General features: G+C 44.6%; 1 protein-coding gene and 1 long non-coding RNA gene across 11 annotated transcripts in view; one reads left to right on the top strand and one right to left on the bottom strand.

Annotated features, from left to right (window-relative positions):
• RFX4 (regulatory factor X4) overlaps window positions 1-20,350 on the bottom strand; it is a 177,139-nt gene that overhangs the window by 2,867 nt on the left and 153,922 nt on the right. For all 10 annotated transcript variants that reach the window (XM_055238362.1, XM_055238361.1, XM_055238364.1 and 7 more), the window contains 2 exons: window positions 11,222-11,384; window positions 8,023-8,161 (listed from right to left, as the gene is read on the bottom strand). In XM_055238362.1, the coding sequence (XP_055094337.1) occupies window positions 8,023-8,161; window positions 11,222-11,384 (302 nt within the window). The remainder of the gene's footprint in view (window positions 1-8,022; window positions 8,162-11,221; window positions 11,385-20,350) is intronic.
• Window positions 1-20,350, top strand: part of LOC134732211 (uncharacterized) — a 36,194-nt gene that overhangs the window by 15,141 nt on the left and 703 nt on the right. The window contains exon 2 of the long non-coding RNA XR_010115159.1: window positions 17,051-17,138. This is a non-coding gene — a long non-coding RNA (uncharacterized lncRNA). The remainder of the gene's footprint in view (window positions 1-17,050; window positions 17,139-20,350) is intronic.

Below are 20,350 nucleotides of genomic sequence, written 5' to 3'. Positions count from 1 at the left end.
GCTGGGGAAGGTGCTTAGGCCTGAAGCATGCAAAGAGAACCAGCAATTCAGAGGTCAAGAAAGAGGGATCCCAATTTGAGTAGGGAGGGATTTTCCCCCCTACATAGGATGGCATGCCTTACATAGCAAAAGTACAGTCACTTCACAACCAAAAGAACAGTTAGGAAAGAGGGAGAAGGGTGTAGGTGGTGTCTGGGAACTCAAGGGAGAAGGCACCAAGGGCTGTTTCCAAGGAAACTATGGACAGCACGCCAAGGCTTTCCTAATCCCAAATCAGATCAGAAACACTGGCACATACCCCTGTGCTCTGCATCATGGGAACCTACAGGATGCTGTTTGTGTGGCAGCAGTGGTGGACCCTCAGGCCTGCACAGCAGGATTCTAGCACAGGAACCTCTCTAAATCCCAGTGAGACTATAGTAAGATTGGGCCCTGTCCCAAAAAACAAGATCCCAGGTGTATTAAACAGATAACATTAGGAACTATTACTACAAAACGATCCTTACTTTTTCAGAAAGGTTGCTTGCCCCACCTGATCTTCTCTCAGGTCAACTCCTGGGTATCACCTCACCTCCTGGTGCTCTCCCTGGCACAGAGGCCTCCCTTCTGGTCCCATGGCATGCCAAGTTGGTTCCCATCTCAGGGAACTCTGTCCTACCTGTTCCTTCTACCTAGAACCTTCTCTACCACCCCTACCCCTGGCTCCTGCCATGCCTCCCCTTTTGTCATTCTTTAGATCTCAGCTTAAATGTCACCTCCTCGGAGAGACTTTTCTGGAATCCTATCTCAAGAACCTAAACACCCCAGCCTGTGCCTCTCAAGCTGGGGCCTTACCATCCTGCCTGGCAGCTAGCTAGGTCTTTCTTTTGGCTTATATTCATATGCTCCTGATGGGGCTTTGCTGTGTTCAACACCATGTTCCCAACATCTGGCATGGTGCCTAGCACCTAGCAGGTGCTAAATAATAGTTGGCAAATGAACATTGGGACGTTACTACTAGAAAGAATTTTAGGGATCCTGTGATCCAACCCCATGTTGTACAGATGAGAAAGCCAGGCCCCATGAGATCAAGTATCCTGCCCAAAGTCACACAGCAGGCTAGTGGAAGAGCTGGCATAGAAACCCAGTTGGGGAGCATGCTTTCCCCACATTGATATGACCGTCCCAAAGGAGGCCGACCTGCCACTGCCAAGTTACCCAGGAGGAGGAGAGCACTCCCTTTTTGGAGGCCAGCCCATTAGACTTTAATCCCTCTGCTCCTCTTCCTTCACTAAGCTGCCTCTTCCCCAACAGAGCTCTGGGGCCTTAGAATTCTCACCTGGCCTCAGCTTGCTGGTTCTGACAGAGTCCCCCTTGCCTTGGCTCATGTAGGTAAAATGTCACAGAATGGACTTGGGCTCTTTCCCACAGAACCCGAGAGAGTGTGGCTTTTGTGCCTAGTCAAGGACCCTCGACACAGCTGTGCTCAGAAGTTGTGTCATAGACTGAAAAGAGTAATTGCCTGGAAACGAGACTGGCTCAAAATATCTCTAATGTGACAATAAAATTCTGTTACCACAGAATCCAGCATGGAAAATTCTGTTCCATTAGGTCAGCTAATTGCAAATGAGTCAGTGACTCGTTTTCCCTGTAGTGAAGAGACCATTGAAAGACCAGTTAGCTGAAGTGCTCACTGCCTTGGCCTGGTCATTAACATGACCAATGAAGCTTCTATTTAGTCTGGTGGGAGTGGCAGAGGCTGGCCCATGGCACCCGCCTCACCTCTCACACTTTACATCCGGTTTCATACAGGGTCCTTAAGCATGCTGGGCACAAACTCTGGGGTCCGGAGATCTCTGTCTGGAATAAGGCACCTTTTGTTGAGGGCCCATAACAGGAAGTTACCATTCTCTGGATCAAATCATATGCTGTTGCTACTGATTTTAAAAAGGACGTAAGTCACCAGTTTACCATCCCTTGAAAGGAGTATATGAGAGGTGCCTGTGTGCACATGTTTGTGCCTGCACACACAGTCCACCGTTCATCAGATGCCTATGGCATAAGCCCATCTCAGCTGTGATTGACTCTTGGTCTCTTTGGAACCATATTAGGAAGATCTATTTTGAGAAATGACTCTCCACACCAAGGGCTGACTTTCCTACACATGGAGAGGGAAGAAAGAGCCCTTTATTCCTGACCCCTTACCAAATGAGCTGCTACTTGAACAAGGGGTGAAAGGTGGCCCAGTCAGGAGCACAAACTGTTTTCCTATGAAAGGCGGCTCTCACTGCACCAAAGTACTGCCAGAGGGCTCACCCCTAGCCTCTTAGCCTCTTCTGGAGAAGGATGTAGCTCCCAAAAAATCTTTGTCAGACAGTCCACATCTGCTGAGCTTTTTTTTTTTTTTTTTTTTTTTGAGACAGGGTCTTGCCCTGTCACCCAGGCTGGAGTGCAGTGGGGTGATCTCAGCTCACTCCAACCTGTGCCTCCCAGGCTTAAGTGATCCTCCCACGTGAGCCTCCCAAGTAGCTGGGACTACAGGTATGCACCACCACTCCCAGATAATTTTTAAATTTTTTGTAGAGATAAGGTCTCACTACATTGCCCAGGCTGATCTCAAACTTCTGGGCTCAAACGGTCCTCCCACTGGAACTCCTGGGCTCCCAGCCTTCCAAAGTGTTGGGATCACAAGTGTGAGCCACCATCCCTCTGCTGCTGAGCTTTTAGAGTCAGGATTAGTTAAGTTATTACATGTGAAACACTTAGAATTCCTATGTAGTAAGTTTTTAAGAAGTGTTAGCTGTTATTAATGTTCTTTTTAGAATCATAGGGTCATGGTCCATTAATGATAGGAAGAGCCTTAGTGACTGACCATCTGGTTCTACTTCTGGGTTTACAGATGAAATAATTAAGGTCAAGAGAAGGGAAATGATCTACTGCAGTCACACAGCAACTTAGTACCAGAGTAAGAATCCAGTCATTCGTTCATTTCATTGACAAGTATTTACTGAGCACTCACTGAGGGCCAAGCTCGGTGCTAGGCCATGGGAATATAATGGGGAGAGAAAAAGGACTTGGTCCTTGCTTTCACAGAGCTAGTACAGGGAGGGAGACAGATCTTAATTATAAAATTACCCTAAATATAATATTATAACTCTGGTGTTACAAAGGATAATAATAAAATGTGTTAACTATGAGCCAGGCCCTGTTCCGACCTTTATTAACTCACTTGACCCTCACTACAACCCTGTGAAATAGATACCATAATTATCCTCATTTTTCAGATGAGAAAATTGAGGCACAGGGCTAATTGGAGGCAAAGCTGGGATTTGAACCTAGGGAGCCTGGCTCTGCAGTCAGAGATCTTACAACACTATCATTGATTGATTTTTTGTTTGTTTGTTTTTGGCCCAAGACACCAACCCAAAGTACAGTGCCCTAAGCAAACTTTGTAGCACTCAATGTTCCTGGGTTGGTTTGGGCCAGACTGCTGAAGATTCTGTGAGAGGCAGTGATTAGCTGATAAGGCTGGGCCTCTGCCTTTCAGATGAGAAATAAGGGACAGCTTTCCAGTGTAAGTGTGATCAAATGGCTTTTGAGCTCAAGGTCCCCAGTTCCACTATGGCTGCTTGACAGGGCAGAGGTTCTATGAACATGTATTGAATGAGGCTCAGAAAGATTTTGTAGCTATGTACTTGGTCTGGTTTATTTTCTCCTTTTGATTGGGCCTGGGAATGGGGAACCTAGAAAGAGGCAGCTTACTTTGATGTGAACAAGTGCAGCACACTTGCAATGTTTTTCCAAAATAATTCAAACCTTATGCTGTGAAACCTCATTCATCTGGACTCACTAAGTCAGCAGTTACAAGAATCTAAGCAGGGCTGGGAGGTTTACCTTTGTATTACCCAGGAAGAAAGTATGTATTGTGCAAATAAGTAAACAAGGGCATACACATATTCTATTTTGAAAACAAATGACTTAAAATTATTTTGAGCATATAAGTGCTGGGAAACCTATAATTACTGCACTTCATAGATGTATCAGCCCTCTAAGGCAAATCTAGCTGGCATTTATTTGCAGTAGTTTTCAGTTACTTTTGTGCTGATGACCAATTGCATTTCTCCAACCATATTGTATACTTACAATTTTTCTTCCAATTCAGACTGTCCTTTTCCCTGGTGAGTCTGATGTAGTGAAGTGTGATATTAGTTACTCAGAATTGGAACAGCTTGATCCCTGCTCTGGAAAGCTAAAACTAATTAGCCCTGCAGTGGATTTTCTCTATGCTCAACCTTAAACCAAAAAACCAATAAAGGAAAGAAATAAGGTTATCTTGGGGTGTGTGCCTCTCTTTGGCAACTTAAAACCTACTGAGAATAGCAGCAGTAATCTCTTGAATTTACCTTCCACTCTCCAAAACAGTAGTTTTAAGTACCACTGGTTTACCATTAAGTACCACTGGTTTAGCATTGGGATTGAGAGCTGGAGGATTTGCATTTGAGTCTGCTTTGTTCCTTACTGGATGCATGACCTGGGGCACATTACCTTCTGAGGCAGTCTACTTATCTTTAAAAACTGAGGGAAAAGTCTAGGTGTGGTGGTTCACGCCTGTAACCCTAGCACTTTGGGAGGCCAAGGCAGGAGGATCACTTGAGCCCAGGAGTTTGAGACATGCCTGGTCAACATGGCGAGACTCTGTCTCTACAAAAACACAAAAATCAGCTGGGCTTGGTAGCATGTGCCTATAGTCCCAGGTACTTGGGAGGCTGAGGTGGGAGGATCACTTGAGCCCAGGAGGTAGAGGTTGCAGTGAGCCAAGATTGCACAGCTGCACTCCAGCCTGGGTGACAGAGTGAGATCCTGTCTCCAAAAATGCCTTCTTCCCAAGGTTGTTAGGGCAATTAAGTGAGTCTGTATATTTAAATATGCCTAGAACAGTGCTCTCAATAAATGTTGATGAAAAACAAAAGATACTTTCTCTTTAGACAGTACCTTCCCCCAGAGAGGTATGTTTTGAACACTGACCTCACTCATCAACCTGGGTAGCGACTGACATAATTAATTTCTCTCCACCCCATTTTACAGATGAAGACTAAGGCATAAACCATGAAGTGTGGAGTGTGTGTGTGTTGAGGGTAGTGTCAGAGGCACTCGTCTTAAGAGTCACAAGGCATGGTGGCGAGGAGCCTGGCCTAGGACCCTTTGGACTCTCACACCTTGTCTGGATTAAAAAGGCCCTTCCGGCCGGGCGCGGTGGCTCACGCTTGTAATCCCAGCACTTTGGGAGGCCGAGGCGGGCGGATCACGAGGTCAGGAGATCGAGACCACGGTGAAACCTCATCTCTACTAAAAATACAAAAAAATTAGCCGGGCGTGGTGGCGGGCGCCTGTAGTCCTAGCTACTCGGAGAGGCTGAGGCAGGAGAATGGCGTGAACCCGGGAGGCGGAGCTTGCAGCGAGCCGAGATCGTGCCACTGCACTCCAGCCTGGGCGACAGAGCAAGACTCCGTCTCAAAAAAAAAGGCCCTTCCATGGGCTTTCACTTGTCCTTGGGCCATTCTATTAAGACTAGCTATTAAATGACAGTGTTCCAGTTGGGGACTGTTGTGGCTTCCAGAGCAGGACCTCATGGGCCTTGAGGAGACCTTGGCTTCTTTTTATGGCAATGGCTTTAAAAATATCACCCCAGAAGACCAGCTCCTGCCATTTCATGAGGGGGAATGAGGAAGTCAAGATGGAGGGAAGACAATGCCCAGAGCTGTGGCTTGATGATGCTGTCTCCCACGGGAACATAAGCTCTACCAAAGCAGGTGTGCTCTGTCTCCTTCTCACTGTACTCCCAGTGGCTAGTGCAGTGCTTGCACATAGTAGTTACCCAGGAGCCATTTGAGAAATGAATGAATGAATGAGATGCTTGGAGCGTGCGGAGTGATCTAGGCTGTTGCAGCCATTCTCAGTCATGCAGTGGATCACAGTGAGGAGCACAGAGTGCTCCCAAGAGACAGAGCTCCTAAGGAGCTGGCATCTCTGTGTGACGCAGTTGGAGACCTATAATGAATGCCCCAGGTGATGATTTAGTGGAATCAACTTCTTAGCTTGTCTGAGGATTAAACCAGGGCTCCCCTTGGTACCGCAGATGGAAATCAAAACAAACACCTGTTTGCCCAGAGTGCCCATGTGTTGTGGATACATTCTCCTTGGTGCCCTCCCTCAGAGACAAGTCTGTGTGCTAACAGCTGATGTAATTACAGCCTCCACGCTAGCGTCAGTCCTGCCATCTCATTCCTAAACTTCAACAAGTGCTTTGGAGCAGAGCCCCCTGACTCCACCAGTCCCCCTTCTTGGTTCATTCTGTGGGGGCCCTGAGAGCTCTCTTTCTTAATCATAGCTCTGATCTTACCACTCCCTAGCTTCCTGTGCCTGCAGAATAGAGTGAGCGTGCTCGGCCCACCATACTATTGTTCATGCTGACGCCACCTCCCATGTACTCATCTGCTCAGTGTACACTTAGTGAATGCCTGCATCTGAGAGGCGGCAGGGGGTGGTGCCTGAGAGCTTGGACAGGAGTCACAGCGCCTGGGTTCAACTCCTCAGTCAGGTTACTGTGAGTCTCACTTCCTCTTCTGCAGGGGTTATCTAAGGGATGTGGAGAGTGCTCAGCACAGAGCCTGGCACACACACGTGTTTAGGAGAAGGTAGCTCCTCTTTCTGATAGGTGCCAAGTGCTGTGACCTGAGGATACTGGACTTAATCTTTGCCTTCAGGGAGCTTAGGGTCTCCGTGCGCGTCAGACAGGAAAGTTGGTGATGATAACAGGGTGTGAGAAATGCTACTGAGAGAGTAAACCCAGGGAGTGGCACCTATTAAAGTCCTGGAGGACTCAAGGGGGTACTTTCAGGAATGCCACAAAGACGGCAAGATGCTTGTCATGAATGCCCAGCCGAAGACACTGGGGAAGAGACACCCAGCCAGAGGGAACAATTTCTGCAAAGACATGGAGGAACTCGGCACATCCAAGACAACCACATGTGGGCTGGCATGGCTGGGGGGAGGGAGGGAGTTGGTGCGTAGGCCAGAAAGGTAACCAGTCTTAGGACACATACTAAGGAATTGAACTTGACCTGGAAAGCAATCATGTGCCAAAGACAGGGAAAGTGTCATGGTCAGTTGGGTTTTTTTCCGAAAGACTCCTCTAGCTGCAGTGTAGGGGGTGGACCAGAGATGGGGCACATTTTAGAGGCATAGAGATCACCAGAAAGGCTTCTGTCTTCATCTAAGTTGGATATGATAAAGGCCTGAGCTGAGACAAGCACAGAGGGCATACAGAGATACTTAAGACGCAGAGTGGAACTGGCAACCAGTCAGATCAGAGCCAATGCACAGGGAAGTGTTCGACAGGTAGAGTGTCCAGCGGTGGTTTCCCAAATGCAGCCAAGTGCAATGGCCTGTCTATTCCCCACAGGCCACAGAGGGCTGATTTGACTTATTAGACAGTGAGGAGCCCAAGGAGATGTAGGGCTTGAGAGTGATTTGAAAAGGGACCCATTTCAGGAGAATTCTTCCGCTTAAGATTACCTGTGCAGGCTGGATGACAAGAGCAGACACGGGACACCCCAAGGCCAGTTAGAATGATGTTGAGACACCAGTCCTGACAAGACTCCATGAGGGTCTGCACCAGGAGAGTGGTGATGGAAAAGGAGACCCAAGGTCCAGGGTGAGGGTAGCTGCCCGAAAAAGGGCAGCAGACATGCAGCCAATTAGATCTCGGCATGAAGAGGTCAAAGAGAGGATAGAATGAAAAAAAAAAAAAAAAAACTGTTTAGCAACCAGGTGTGTGAGAGCAAATGGAGCATGAACACTGGCCGAGCACCCACTGTGGGCCAGCCATTGGAGGCCAGAAATGACACTGATAAAAAGACCGTCCTCTCCTTGGGGACACACACGCTGCACACACAGTATGCATAACAGTTTATGAACTGTGTTAACCAGATTTGGCACCAAGTATACCAAGGCCTGGCCAAGAAACCAGGACCACTGACTCACCTGTGCAGAGCTCCTGTGGTAAGGCGCATAGTGGAGTGGCCCAGAGATAGCTGTGTCATGAGGGAGGGCCGGATACTGGCTCTGCATGGGGTGAGGATGCTGGTTGCCATAGCTCCCATAGTTATAGCTTCCCGTGTATCTAAAATGCATCAAGCACATTGAATAGTGTGAGTAATAGCAAGAACAGATCAGTTTGACACCTTTTTAAAAACCTCATCTATTTTTTTCCTTTTTCTTCTTTTTTTCTCTCTTTTCTTTTCTTCCCCCCATTCACCCCCAATCCCATTTTTCTTTCTTTCATCTTTTCTGGGGTTTTTTTTTTTTGAGTCAGGGTCTCATTCTGTTGCCCCAGGCTGGAGTGCAGTGGCATGATCTTAGCTCACTGCAACCTCCGCCTCCTGGGTTCAAATGACTCTCCTGCCTCAGCCTCCTGAGTAGCTGAGATTACAGGCATGTGCCACCATGCCCGGCTAATTTTTATATTTTTAATAGAGATGGGGTTTCACCATGTTGGCCAGGCTGGTCTCAAATTCGTGACATCAGGTGATCCACCCACCTTGGCCTCCCAAAATGCTGGGATTATAGGCATGAGCTACCGTGTCCAGCCTCTTCTTTTTGATTCTTACCATTTCCACTCTTGTGGCCTTGTTATGGTTAACTTAAAACCCCAGGTTGATTTTCCTTAAAACCCCAGGTTGATTTTCCTTCTCCCTCAACACCGAGAACATACCTCCCTTACCCCCCAGCCAACATTCAGGGATGAAATCTAGCCCTAAGCCAAACATCATTAGTGATGGAAACCTCTACTCCTGCTGTGTTTAAAACCCCTGTTGTATCCTGAAATCAAATAGGGATAACAAAAAAGAAACCACTGTGAAATTTATGTTTTTATATCACTCAGGCCTCTGCTTCCACATCATGGGGAAGGATGTAGTGGGTTTCTGTAAGCTGTCTCCTGGGGGGAAAACACCATGGCGTGGTCAGACAGGCATCAAAGACCCTGGTTCTAAGTCAGGCTCCACGACCTTCTAGCTGTGTGACTTTCACGACCCTGTTTCTCACATCCATAAAAATGCTGCGCATGGTCATTCTGAGGATCGTATGTGTGAACACTCTATAAACCAGAAAGTCCTATGTAGACATAGCTTATTATTATCACTGTTCTTCTTAGTAACATCTTTATAGCAAAGATGCTGACCTATGACCATGTGAGTATTTTCTCTGCTATTTCTGCTGAATCAAAAATCTCTCTGAAACAGGGTTTTCAGAGTCTATTCTAAATGTGTGGAAATACTCTCAAAGGCCCCCTGAGAAAATAATGGTTGCCCAATTGCCTGCTCGGGGGCACTTGAACCTATGGAAAAATACACTAACATCCAGGCCTGTGTCCACTGTCAGGTCACCACCGTGCTGCATTATGCTGGGCCAACTGTGGAAGGGACCGAGCAGTCCTCCCCCTCCTCCTCCCATGTCCCCCACAACTGGTCTGTTGGAACCTGGCCTGTGAGTGGTGAGGCCCACTGCACCACATGGTAGGATCTCTCTTTCTTTTGTTTTTTTGAGATGGAGTGTATCGCTCTATTCTCCAGGCTGGAATGCAGTGGCACGATCTCAGCTTACTGCAACCTCCGCCTCCTGGGTTCATGCAATTCTCCTGCCTCAGTCTCCTGAGTAGCTGGGGCTACAGGCACCCACCATGCCCAGATAATTTTTCTTTTCTTTTTTTTTTTTTTTTTGAGATGAAGTCTCCCTCTGTTGCCAGGCTGGAGCGCAGTGGCACAATCTCGGCTCACTGCAACTTCCGCCGCCTGGGTTCAAGCAATTCTCCTGCCGCAGCCTCACGAGTAGCTGGGACTACAGGCGTGTGCCACTACGTCCAGCTAGTTTTTGTATTTTTAGTAGAGACGGGGTTTCACCATGTTTGCCAGGACGATTTCAATCTCCTGACCTCGTGATCCACCCCGCCTTGGCCTCCCAAAGTGCTGGGATTACAGGCGTGAGCCACCGCGCCCAGCCCATTTTTGTATTTTTAGTAGGGAGATAGGGTTTCATCATGTTAGCCAGGCTGGTCTCGAACTCCTGACCACAAGTGATCCACCCACCTCGGCCTTCCAAAGTGCTGGGATTACAGGTGTGAGCCACTGTGCCTGGTCAGGATCTCTTGTTAATATCATAAGTGCTTTTCAGATCAGTGCTCATTAGACATTGCAAGGTTAGTGTCTTTTAATAAAGACAGTGCATAATGGCAAAGAGCTATGAGGATTCAAGTAACACTTTTATATGGATTTGTATTTCATTCATCACAGCAACATCACTCCACATATTTGAAAAAGAAAAAAATATGGGCAAAACAAATGATGCATTTTTCCAGGGCATAAAACACCGCTAGAACCTATGGGGAATCCCCTGAACCTCATGAGTAACTGCAGCCTAAAGGGACCTCCAGCCCTCAGGTGGGGAAGCCCTTCTTTGAATGGAATCATAAAAGACTTGAACCTAAGATGAAGCTTTGTAATTCTGCAAAGTGTACAAAGAGCCACCCAGGGGAACTGCTGAAAGGGGTTTTCAGCTGAGGTGTTAAAGGAGTAAAGAGGGAGGAACACAGGCTTTGGAGTCAGACATTTGCTCAGTTTGGGCCCCACCATGTGCCAGCTGTGTGACCTTGGGGAATGGAAGATAACCAAACAAGTTTCAATTTCCTCATCTAAAATGGGGTCACTAACACCTTCTTACCTACCTACCCACCCTGGTTGTTGTGGGGATTACACAATACAGTGCTCAGGATATTGTGGGAACTCAGCAAAGGGTAGCACCCTTCCTGTTCTTTGAGAAAACAGCTGCTAAGGAAATCCCTCTTTAGATCTTTTTTTTGAGACGGAGTCTCACCCTGTCACCCAGGCTGGAGTTTAGTGGTGCGATCTCGGCCCACTGCAACCTCTGCCTCTCAGGTTTGAGCGATTCTTCCACCTCAGCCTCCCAAGTAGCAGGGATTATAGGTGTACGCCACTATGCCTGGCTAATTTTTGTATTTTTAGTAGAGACAGGGTTTCACCACGTTGGCCAGGCTAGTCTCGAACTCCTGACTTCAAGGCCCACCTCGGCCTCCCAAAGTGCTGGGATTACAGGGTGTGAGCTGCTGTGCCCAGCCTCTTTAGATCAAATTTTAAAAGTCCAGCAGCATCCTTGGAAAGTTACCTACCCGTGTTCCTCTCTGTGGGGATAAACTGGTATCCTGTGTGTGACGGAGGAGGAAGGCACATGAGTGTTCCTCATACAGGGCAGCTGTTGGGAGTTCTCAGCTGGGGACCCAGCAGCCGTCGTCACTGTGTATGTTAGAGACCACGTGTAAGACTGCATTGCTCCTGCAGAGACAAATTAAGACGTCTTAATCATTAACATTCTCATATCCCTTGTTCTTCCTTAGTTTAGTGGCTTCGTTTGTTCTTAAGTTGAAGGCCAAAATCTTTATAAGACATGTATCTCTGACTCTGCTGAGCTCACCAGAGGCATCTTCTATCCCCTGTCTTTGTTTTATCTGGTCCAGCCACAATATCTTTCATTGTCTCCAGAGTACCACAATTCCCAGCACCTCAGGGCCTTTGCACGTGCTGTTTCTGCTGCCTTGTTACCCACTCATTCTTCCTGTCACAGTCCAAAAAGCTGTCCTCTTCCTAACCCCAGACTAGGCCAGATCCCTCACTGTACTGTAGGCCTAAGTGGTGCCTACTGCAATTTGTAATCCTACACACATTAGTGAATGTGATTTGATTAATGGCCCCCTCACCAGACAGAAAGCATCATGAGGGTAGGGGCCTGGCCTATTTTGGCCACCAATGGATTCCCAGTGCTTAGTACAGAGGCTGGTCGCCAAAAGACTCAATAAAAATTTTAGAAGGGAGAAAAGGGAAGGGAAGGATAGGAAGAAAGGAAGGGAAGGAGAGAAGGAAAAGGAAAGCCTGGGGAAATATAGCCTAGATAGGCACTGCAAATTAACTTTTCAGCGCTCAACTCAACAGGTGTTAAGGATCCAACAAATTGCTTTAAGCAAACATAAGTAAGATTATTGGGCTCTGCCAGCTCAGGTCTTTTTGAAGATTATTAGACAGTGACCTGGACAGTGACCTATTCCATACAAATTATGAATTCTCTTTGTCTATTTTTTATTTTTTATTTATTTTATTTTATTTTTTTGAGACGGAATCTCGCTCTGTCGCCCAGGCTGGAGTGCAGTGGCGCAATCTCGGCTCACAGCAAGCTCCGCCTCCCGGGTTCACGCCATTCTCCTGCCTCAGCCTCTCCGAGTAGCTGGGACTACAGGCGCCCGCCACCACGCCTGGCTAATTTTTTTGTATTTTTAGTAGAGACGGGGTTTCACCGTGGTCTCAATCTCCTGACCTCGTGATCCGCCCGCCTCGGCCTCCCAAAGTGCTGGGATTACAAGCGTGAGCCACCGCGCCCGGCCTATTTTTTAATTTAATTGGATACCTTGAAAGTGCTAAAGACTGGGGGATAAAAACCTGACAAAATTAAATGCTTAATATTTTATGAGATGGTTAGTTTTTTTTTCTTTTTGAGACAAGGTCTCACTCTATCACCCACGCTGGAGTGCAATGACATGATCATGGCCCTCACTGCAGCCTTGACCTCCTGGGCTCAAGGGATCCTTCCACCTTAGCCTCCCAAGTAATTGGAACTACAGGTATGTACCACCATGCCCAGCTAATTTTTAACTTTTTTTTTTTTGAGATGGAGTCTCACTCTGTTGCCTAGGCTGGAGTGCAGTGGCACAATCTCAGCTCACTGCAACCTCCGCCTCCCGGGTTCAAGTGATTCTCCTGCCTCAGCCTCCTGAGTAGCTGGGATTACAGGCGCACACCACCATGCCTGGCTACTTTTTGTATTTTTAGTAGAGACAGGGTTTCACCATGTTGGTCAGGCTGGTCTCGAACTCCTGACCTTGTGACCCACCCGCTTTGGCCTCCCAAAGTAATGGGATTACAGGCGTGAGCCACCGCACCTGGCCCTTAAATTTTTTATAGACACAGGGTCTCACTATGTTGCCCAGGCTGGTCTTGAACTCCAGGTCTCAACTCCATCGCATCCTCCCACCTCGGCCTCCCAAAGTGCTAGGATTAGAGGCATGAGCCACCACTCCTGGGCTAGAATTTTTTTTAATGATAATTTAATAAATCATTAATAGCAATACTAAACTCATCAGACAACTTAATTTCTGATAAAGTTTAAAATATGTTAATATGGTGGAAATAATTAAACTTGTTTTAGATGGCAGAGGGAATGGGATTCAACATCCCCCTTTAGGTACATGGAAAACATGAAAGAATTTAAGGGAGGACATTTTTAAGGTGAAGTAAAAGAGAAAATTAGATCTCCCATTCTGTATTTTCTGCAGCAGACCACTTCTATCTAAAAATTCCTCTGGGAAGATAAAGGAAAGGTTTTCATTTAAAAATTAGTCCATTCCATCCCAGGGACTTTGCAAATAGCATATGAGAGGAGCTGCATTGACATGGAGCAGTGGGAGGAAGCAGAGTTGGTGGATCAGTGCTGTGCCAGTTATGTGACAGAGACTCGGTAAGGAATACCCTTGAAGAAATGTGGAAATGGTGTCTTACTTTAAATACATTGGCTTATTGTTAAAAGAACCCTTTGGTGAGCCCTTTCATAAATTGAAGAATCTTTTAGAATGCAAATAATGTCCTTTGTTGTAATGAGGTGACAAATATTTATTCTAAGAGTATGAAAGGAGACACCATTAGTGAGCATCTCTTACAGACCATGCACTGTGCTGACTGCTTGTCACACACCCTTAAAAGAACGTTATCCCCCATTTATAGATGAGGAAACTGATGGTTAAATCCAAAAGAATTTAAGGGAGTGTATAGCAATATAAAAGATTCGAGACAATAAAATGGAAGTGGGAATGAAAGAAGAAAGAAAAGCAGAATTGGAGGCAAAAAATGCAATTCAGAATGAGGTGAAACATGCCACCCAAATTCTTCCTATATGTGAACTTTAAACTTAGATATGAGTTTTCCAGGAGCCAGTGCTCCCGGAAGCCTGAATAGTTAGGAGCACTAAGACTGACGATTGCTCAGGAGTTTACTGTCCTCCAAATTCAGAGCAAACAGCAATACCTTTATGAACTGTTCAACAATGTCCTCAACACCCTTACAATGGACTTCATCTTGATTCTAAGGACGGTTCCTTTTGTCAACACTAACTGCAGGCTAATGGCATCACACAAAAGTCCAGTTCAAGGAAACTTAGAATGTTAAATAACTTGCCCAAGGTCCCAGAGTGAGTGGGTGGTTCAGTCGGGCTCTGAACCCACACACTTTCTGCCACACACTTTCTACTCTCTACCGTTATATCTCTTTGCTCTGGGTTCTGATTCTGCCAGGTACTAGCTATAAGATCTTGGGCAAGCCTGTTAAACTTTATGAGCTTCTGTTTCATCATCTTTAAAACAGGAGTAATAATATCTATCTTGCAGGACTGTTATGAGGATTAACTGAGATAATATATGTCAAAGAGTTTGGCATGTGGTAGGCTTTTAATGGTATTCAAGCACTCTTCATTATGAATTCAGGTATTCTTATATGAGAACTTCTTAAAATAGATATTTCTGTATTTCTCATTTCAGACCCCAAGGAAGAAAGGCAAGTTTCTTAGGTGAGATTCTATTACCAGGGATGAAACAATTGAATAGCAACAGTAATTTAGCCAATTACGGCAAATTTCTAAACATGTTTTTCTATAAAATTACTAGCGTCCCTACTCACCAGCACAGCTGAAAGTACCCCTTCCTGCTTTGCACATCTATTCCATATTCTTCCCCCAAAAGATAATGACTTTAGCAGGCTACATGTTAGGCTTGATTTATAAGTACAAGAAAATGGGAAGGGAAGATCCCCAAAATGATCACAACTCAGATGACTGGATTATGCATAATTGCCCTCCTCTATGTTTTGAACTTCATGTGAAATTATATTACTGTTATAGTTTTTTTAAAATGTCCTGTTTATTAAAACGGGTTATCATTGAGTGGTGGGATTGAGGAGAGTTTGAAAATGTTTTCCCTTATTTTACTTATCTGTATTTTTCTGTAATGAATGTGTCTTGCCTCCGTAAAAAGAAAAACATTAATACATTAAACAAAGTTTAGAATTGGAAATGGAATCAGAAAGGGTGAGAAGTTTGGGAGAACAATGAACCAGCCACAACAGGCAAGTAATTAACCCTTGAAGCCTCTGGGACCTCAGGTGAGCACAGCGAGGTCAGTGGATATTTAAATGGGGCAGCCAAGGAAACCAAAGCATGTTTTTTTCCAAGCAGTGGGAAGAAGTCATGATAATAGCCATCACCTGAGAGAATGCAACAGCAGTTACTTTTGTGTGAGCCCCAGAGCGCAGCAACTGTTCCTTATTCATCTCTGTATCCCCAACAGAGGGTGTGCCAAATAGTAGGTGTTCAGTAAATTTTCGTTCCATTGAATTTGTTGTTGAAGGAGTAAATGCTGCTAGAAATAGACGTTATCAAACAAAAAGCTAGTGCAACTCTTGGAAAAATGGGCTCCTGTGGTCTGGGGAACAAAACCCCTAAATGGCCATGTGCCAGCAATCTAACACATCCACTCAGGCAGGCTTAAGCAGATTAACACCTACTGGCTTGGGTGAGAAACGCTTTTTGCCTGGGGAGCAGAAAAGAACACCCCTTGAATTCCCTTTCCTACCAGTGAGACCTCCAGTGAGAATTGCTGCTGCTGCTTTTCTAAGGAAGCTAATAAAAGAAAATCTGCGCAGCTTACAGTTTGTGCTTAGTTTTTAAGACAATTCTAATGCTTTTTATTTGTCAGTAAAACAAGAGCAAATCTTCCCTATTTGTTCAATTCACATATTTTTCTCTTATTCCCCCCTTCCCTCCTCATATTTCTATTTATTTAAAGGTCTGAGGATAGCGGTGGAAGCCCCTGATATTTGAGAATCCTATAAAGATCCCAAGAGGAGCAGTTGTTGGTCACCTTACAGTATTGAAACTGCTACAGGGGAACATTTTCTTCCCCTCCCATCCTCAACAAAACACTCTTCTTCCCCAAGGTTGCTTTGTTTTGGAAGCGGTTTTAAGCACAGGACAGGAAGGGTACTCGGAATATAATAGACAATCAGTAATGATTTGTCAAATAAATGAATTAATGACCATCCAACATAAACCAGATCTCATGCTCATTTCCTTTTATACATTGACCCATTCAGTCTTGACAACAACCTTTTGAGGTAAGTAGTATTACCTCCTTTTTCAGGTGAGAAAATTGAGGCCCAAGAGGTTAAATGACTTGCTCAGGTAAGTGGCAGAGTTGGGATTTGAATGCAGGTCTGCCCAACCCCAAACCCTTTCCATAGCAATGTTTCTTACAGTTGAATGTGTATTTGAATCACTGGAGATCTTGTTAAAAATGCAGATTCTGATTCAGTAGATTGGGAGTGAGGCCCTTATATCAAACTTCTAAATGATGACAATGTGGTTGATCTGTGAACCACACTTTGAGTAACAAGGCTGTATAACATACTGTCTCCTGTCACACATCCTGTATGTTAAGGGCCATTAAAAATCAGAAGTTGGCGAGGTGCAGTGTCACAGGCCTATAATCCCAGCACTTTGGGAGGCTGAGGTGGGCTGATTTCTTGAGCCCAGGAATTTGAGACCAGCCTGGGCAACATGGTAAAACCCTGTTTCTACAAAATACAAAAGCTGGGTGTGGTGGTGTGTGCTTGTAGTCCCAGCTATTTGGGAAGCTGAGGCGGGAGGATCACTTGAGCTCAGGAGGTGGAGGCTGCAGTGAGCTGTGCTCACGCCACTACACTCCAGGCTAGGCAACAGAGTGAGACCCTGTTTCAAAAACAACAATAACAACAACAACAACAAAAACCCAGAAGCTTTGAGATTCTGCTACAGACTTGTGAAAATTTAGAGTGCTTCCCAAGCTACCTGGCTGTACCCTTTTTTTCAGATCTTGGACTGAATCCTTTAACCCAGGGGTCCCCAACCCCAGGGCCAGTACCGGTCAGTGGCCTGTTAGGAACTGGGCTGCACAAGAGGTGAGTGGTGGGCAAGCAAGCATTACTGCCTGAGCCCTGCCTCCTATCAGATCAGAAGCAGCATTCGATTGTCATAGGAGTGTGAATCCTATGAACTGCACATGCAAGGGATCTAGGTTGCACACTCCTTATGAGAGTCTAATGCCTGATGATCTGAGGTGAAACAGTTTATCCTGAAACCATCCCCGCCACCTCTTCCCCGGTCTATAGAAAAATTGTCTTCCACAAAACCAGTCCCTAGTGCCAAAAAGGTTGGAGACCACTGCTTTAACCTTTTCCTTAGGAGGATTCTGTGAACCATCACAGATGTTGCTCAAGTTTTAACCTAACCTACGCCTTTTGTTTGTAAGCTCCTTTAAGTGTGTCAAGATTCTAGAGCTGCTCTGCCCTCTCCTATAGCCACTCGTGGCTACTGAAATTTAAATGAATTAAAACTAAATACAATTTAAAATTCAGTTTCTTAATTCCACTAGCCACATTTGAAGTGCTTAATAGCCACAGGTGGCTAATGGCTACTGTTTTGGATAGCTAAGATAGAAATAATTTCCATCTCATCAAAGAAAGTTCTATTTGGACAATGTTGCTTGACAGTATTTGCTACTAAACAAGCATTTCCTGTAATCTTCATGACTGAGACAGGGAAAGAAGACTATATATTGTTATTTACCTGTATCTCTAGGTATGTCATTGGCTATCATCTTTTTTTTGTTTTTTGAGACAGAGTCTCACTCTGTCATGCAGGCTGGAGTGCCAGTAGTGCAATCTTGGCTCACTGCAACCTCCGTCATTGGCTACCATCTATCCTTAAGACAGCAGTGTCTAAAGAGACCTCCTATTGAAGCTAGAAACCTCATCTGTTTGAGTTACACTTTACCAATAGTTCCATGGTCAAAATCTGATTGACAGAACCGACCAGGGGCAGCAAATGAATCAGTTCCTTCTTATGTTGCTGCATAATCTAGCCTCTGCCTATCTCTGCAACTTCCTCTCCTGCCACTCTCTTCCTTATTTATTATATACATTTGCCAGTTCCCACTATGCCAAGCTCTTTGCTGCCTGAGGCCTATGCACATGCTTTTCCCCATCACATAGAAAGTTCTTTTTCCCTCCCCAACCTCTATGTAGCTGGCTCCTTGTAAAACTTCAGGTCTCAGATAAATGTCACCTTGTCAGGGAGGCATTCTCTGACCACCAACTAAGGTAGGTCCCCCCTTTATACGTTTTCATAGCACACTATTATTTTCACACATAGCACTTTGACCATTTGAAATTACACCTTTACCCGGCAGTTTACTTCTGTATTGACTCTTACCCACTAGAATGTAAGTACCATGCGGGAAGTGACTATGACTCCTTTTTTTCACTTCTGTACTCCCAAGGACTTGGTACAAATTAGACATGAAATATATATTTATTGAATGAATGAACAAATGAATGAATGAGGGAGCCCAAAGTCCCAGCAGCAAGCTAAGATTTGATTTTGTGATCCAAAAAAAAGAGTTGATTAAACAATCTATTTTCAATCCCAGCTTATTTTTTGTGATTCCATTCCTTTAAAGAAAAAGACGCAGCAGGGATGAAAGACGGAGGAATTCACTAGCAATGACAACTCCGAGGTCCTGTAAATGAGTCATCACAGACTCTATGGCAGGGCTGAAGTGTTCATCCTATCCCACTCGGTTTAGCTGCCCTCAGAATAACTGGGCTTTTGTTATTTGGAAAGACTAAGGGTCGGTTATCTTTGTTACATCCTCAACTGATGTAGAGAAAATGCAGCTGGGCAGGCCAGATGTTCTACAGTTAGGGCCATTTATGAGGAATTCGCTTTTATTTCATTAAGTATCCTAGTATCTCAATGATTTAATTTGCTGGTTTTGTGTTGCAGGGAACCCATGGTGGGAAGTTGAAAACATGAGTTTAATAGTTAACTTTTATTGTCATTGCTGAAGGAGGGAATACTTAAAATGACATCATAAACGAGGTTTTAGAACCCTTCGGTGGCCCTATGGGACAGAGTAGGAGCTTAACGTTTTGCTTGAGATGACATTAAAGAAAGGCAGCCCAATGTCATGTTAAATAGACTGATCAGTTTGGCACTGCCTGCCATGCTCCCAAGGAGGAAAGGAGCCAATTTTCCTTAAGAAAGTTAAGGTTTCTAAACTTTGCCAACTTTGCCAGGTCATGAGGGAGCGTAGCAAGCCTACAAATTTGGGGGAGAAAATGGACAGACAGGCTAGATCTTACCTTGCGGAAATCTGTTGGAATGGAATCCTTTAACCAGCCTCTTATCGTGACATTGCCGTAAAGCCAACCAAAATTGGCCATATATCAGGTTTAATTTTAGGTACCTGAAATTTATTTCATTTCCCTTTCTTTCCCCATTAAAAAAATCAATTAATAAGTACAGTCAATAAAACATATTTAGAAACGTGGACATGGAACTAGACGTAGATACAGATAAGCAGAGTGACTGTTTTCCTAGTGAGTCATAACTCATTATCTGTACTACCTTGTATTCCCTAATCCTTGTATCGAAGGATGCCAAAAGGTTATGTGCAATGAATTAATTTTAGCTTTGTGCCACCAAGCACACATAATACTGTTCCTTTTTCACAGCTGAAAAATGGAGAAGTGTCCATCCAAAGTGGGACATTTATTTGTTAAAGAGTCCCAGGTACTTGACTGGCCTTGATTCTCAACAAGTCAAACCTGGTAATATTTACATTGTCTGATCAACGATATGCTGGAAACCCAACAAAATAACTGGGTCACATAAAATTTCACATATTAATAAGATTTTAATAAATTTTTAAAGCTAACAGTTGTTTCATTTAATTTTCCTCCCCTTTTCTTTCTTTCTTTCTTCCTGGTTTTGGTCCTTTTTATGAAATAGATTTTTCTGTTTTTATTATAAACTACTTCAAAACTTTTTGGAAAGTAGATGGGATATATAAGTCAAGCGATAATTTCAAAATAGAAATAATAATTAACTGGGCATGAAAACCGTGTGCTGAGTTGACTTTTTTAAAAAAAGAAACACGGCAAATACATTTTATAAGATTTACATAATTGTTTTACAATTTACACTATTGTTCAATGAAAATTTAAGAAGCCTACCATAATAGATTTCCTAATATTTAGGTTTCTAGCATGGGTACATAATTTATGCTTTATAATATGCCTATATAATCATACATGTTGTTAGGAAATTT

Source organism: Symphalangus syndactylus, chromosome 13 (genome assembly GCF_028878055.3).
Source record: "Symphalangus syndactylus isolate Jambi chromosome 13, NHGRI_mSymSyn1-v2.1_pri, whole genome shotgun sequence".
Lineage (NCBI taxonomy): Eukaryota > Metazoa > Chordata > Mammalia > Primates > Hylobatidae > Symphalangus > Symphalangus syndactylus.
This window is presented reverse-complemented; position numbering and strand designations above follow the sequence as displayed.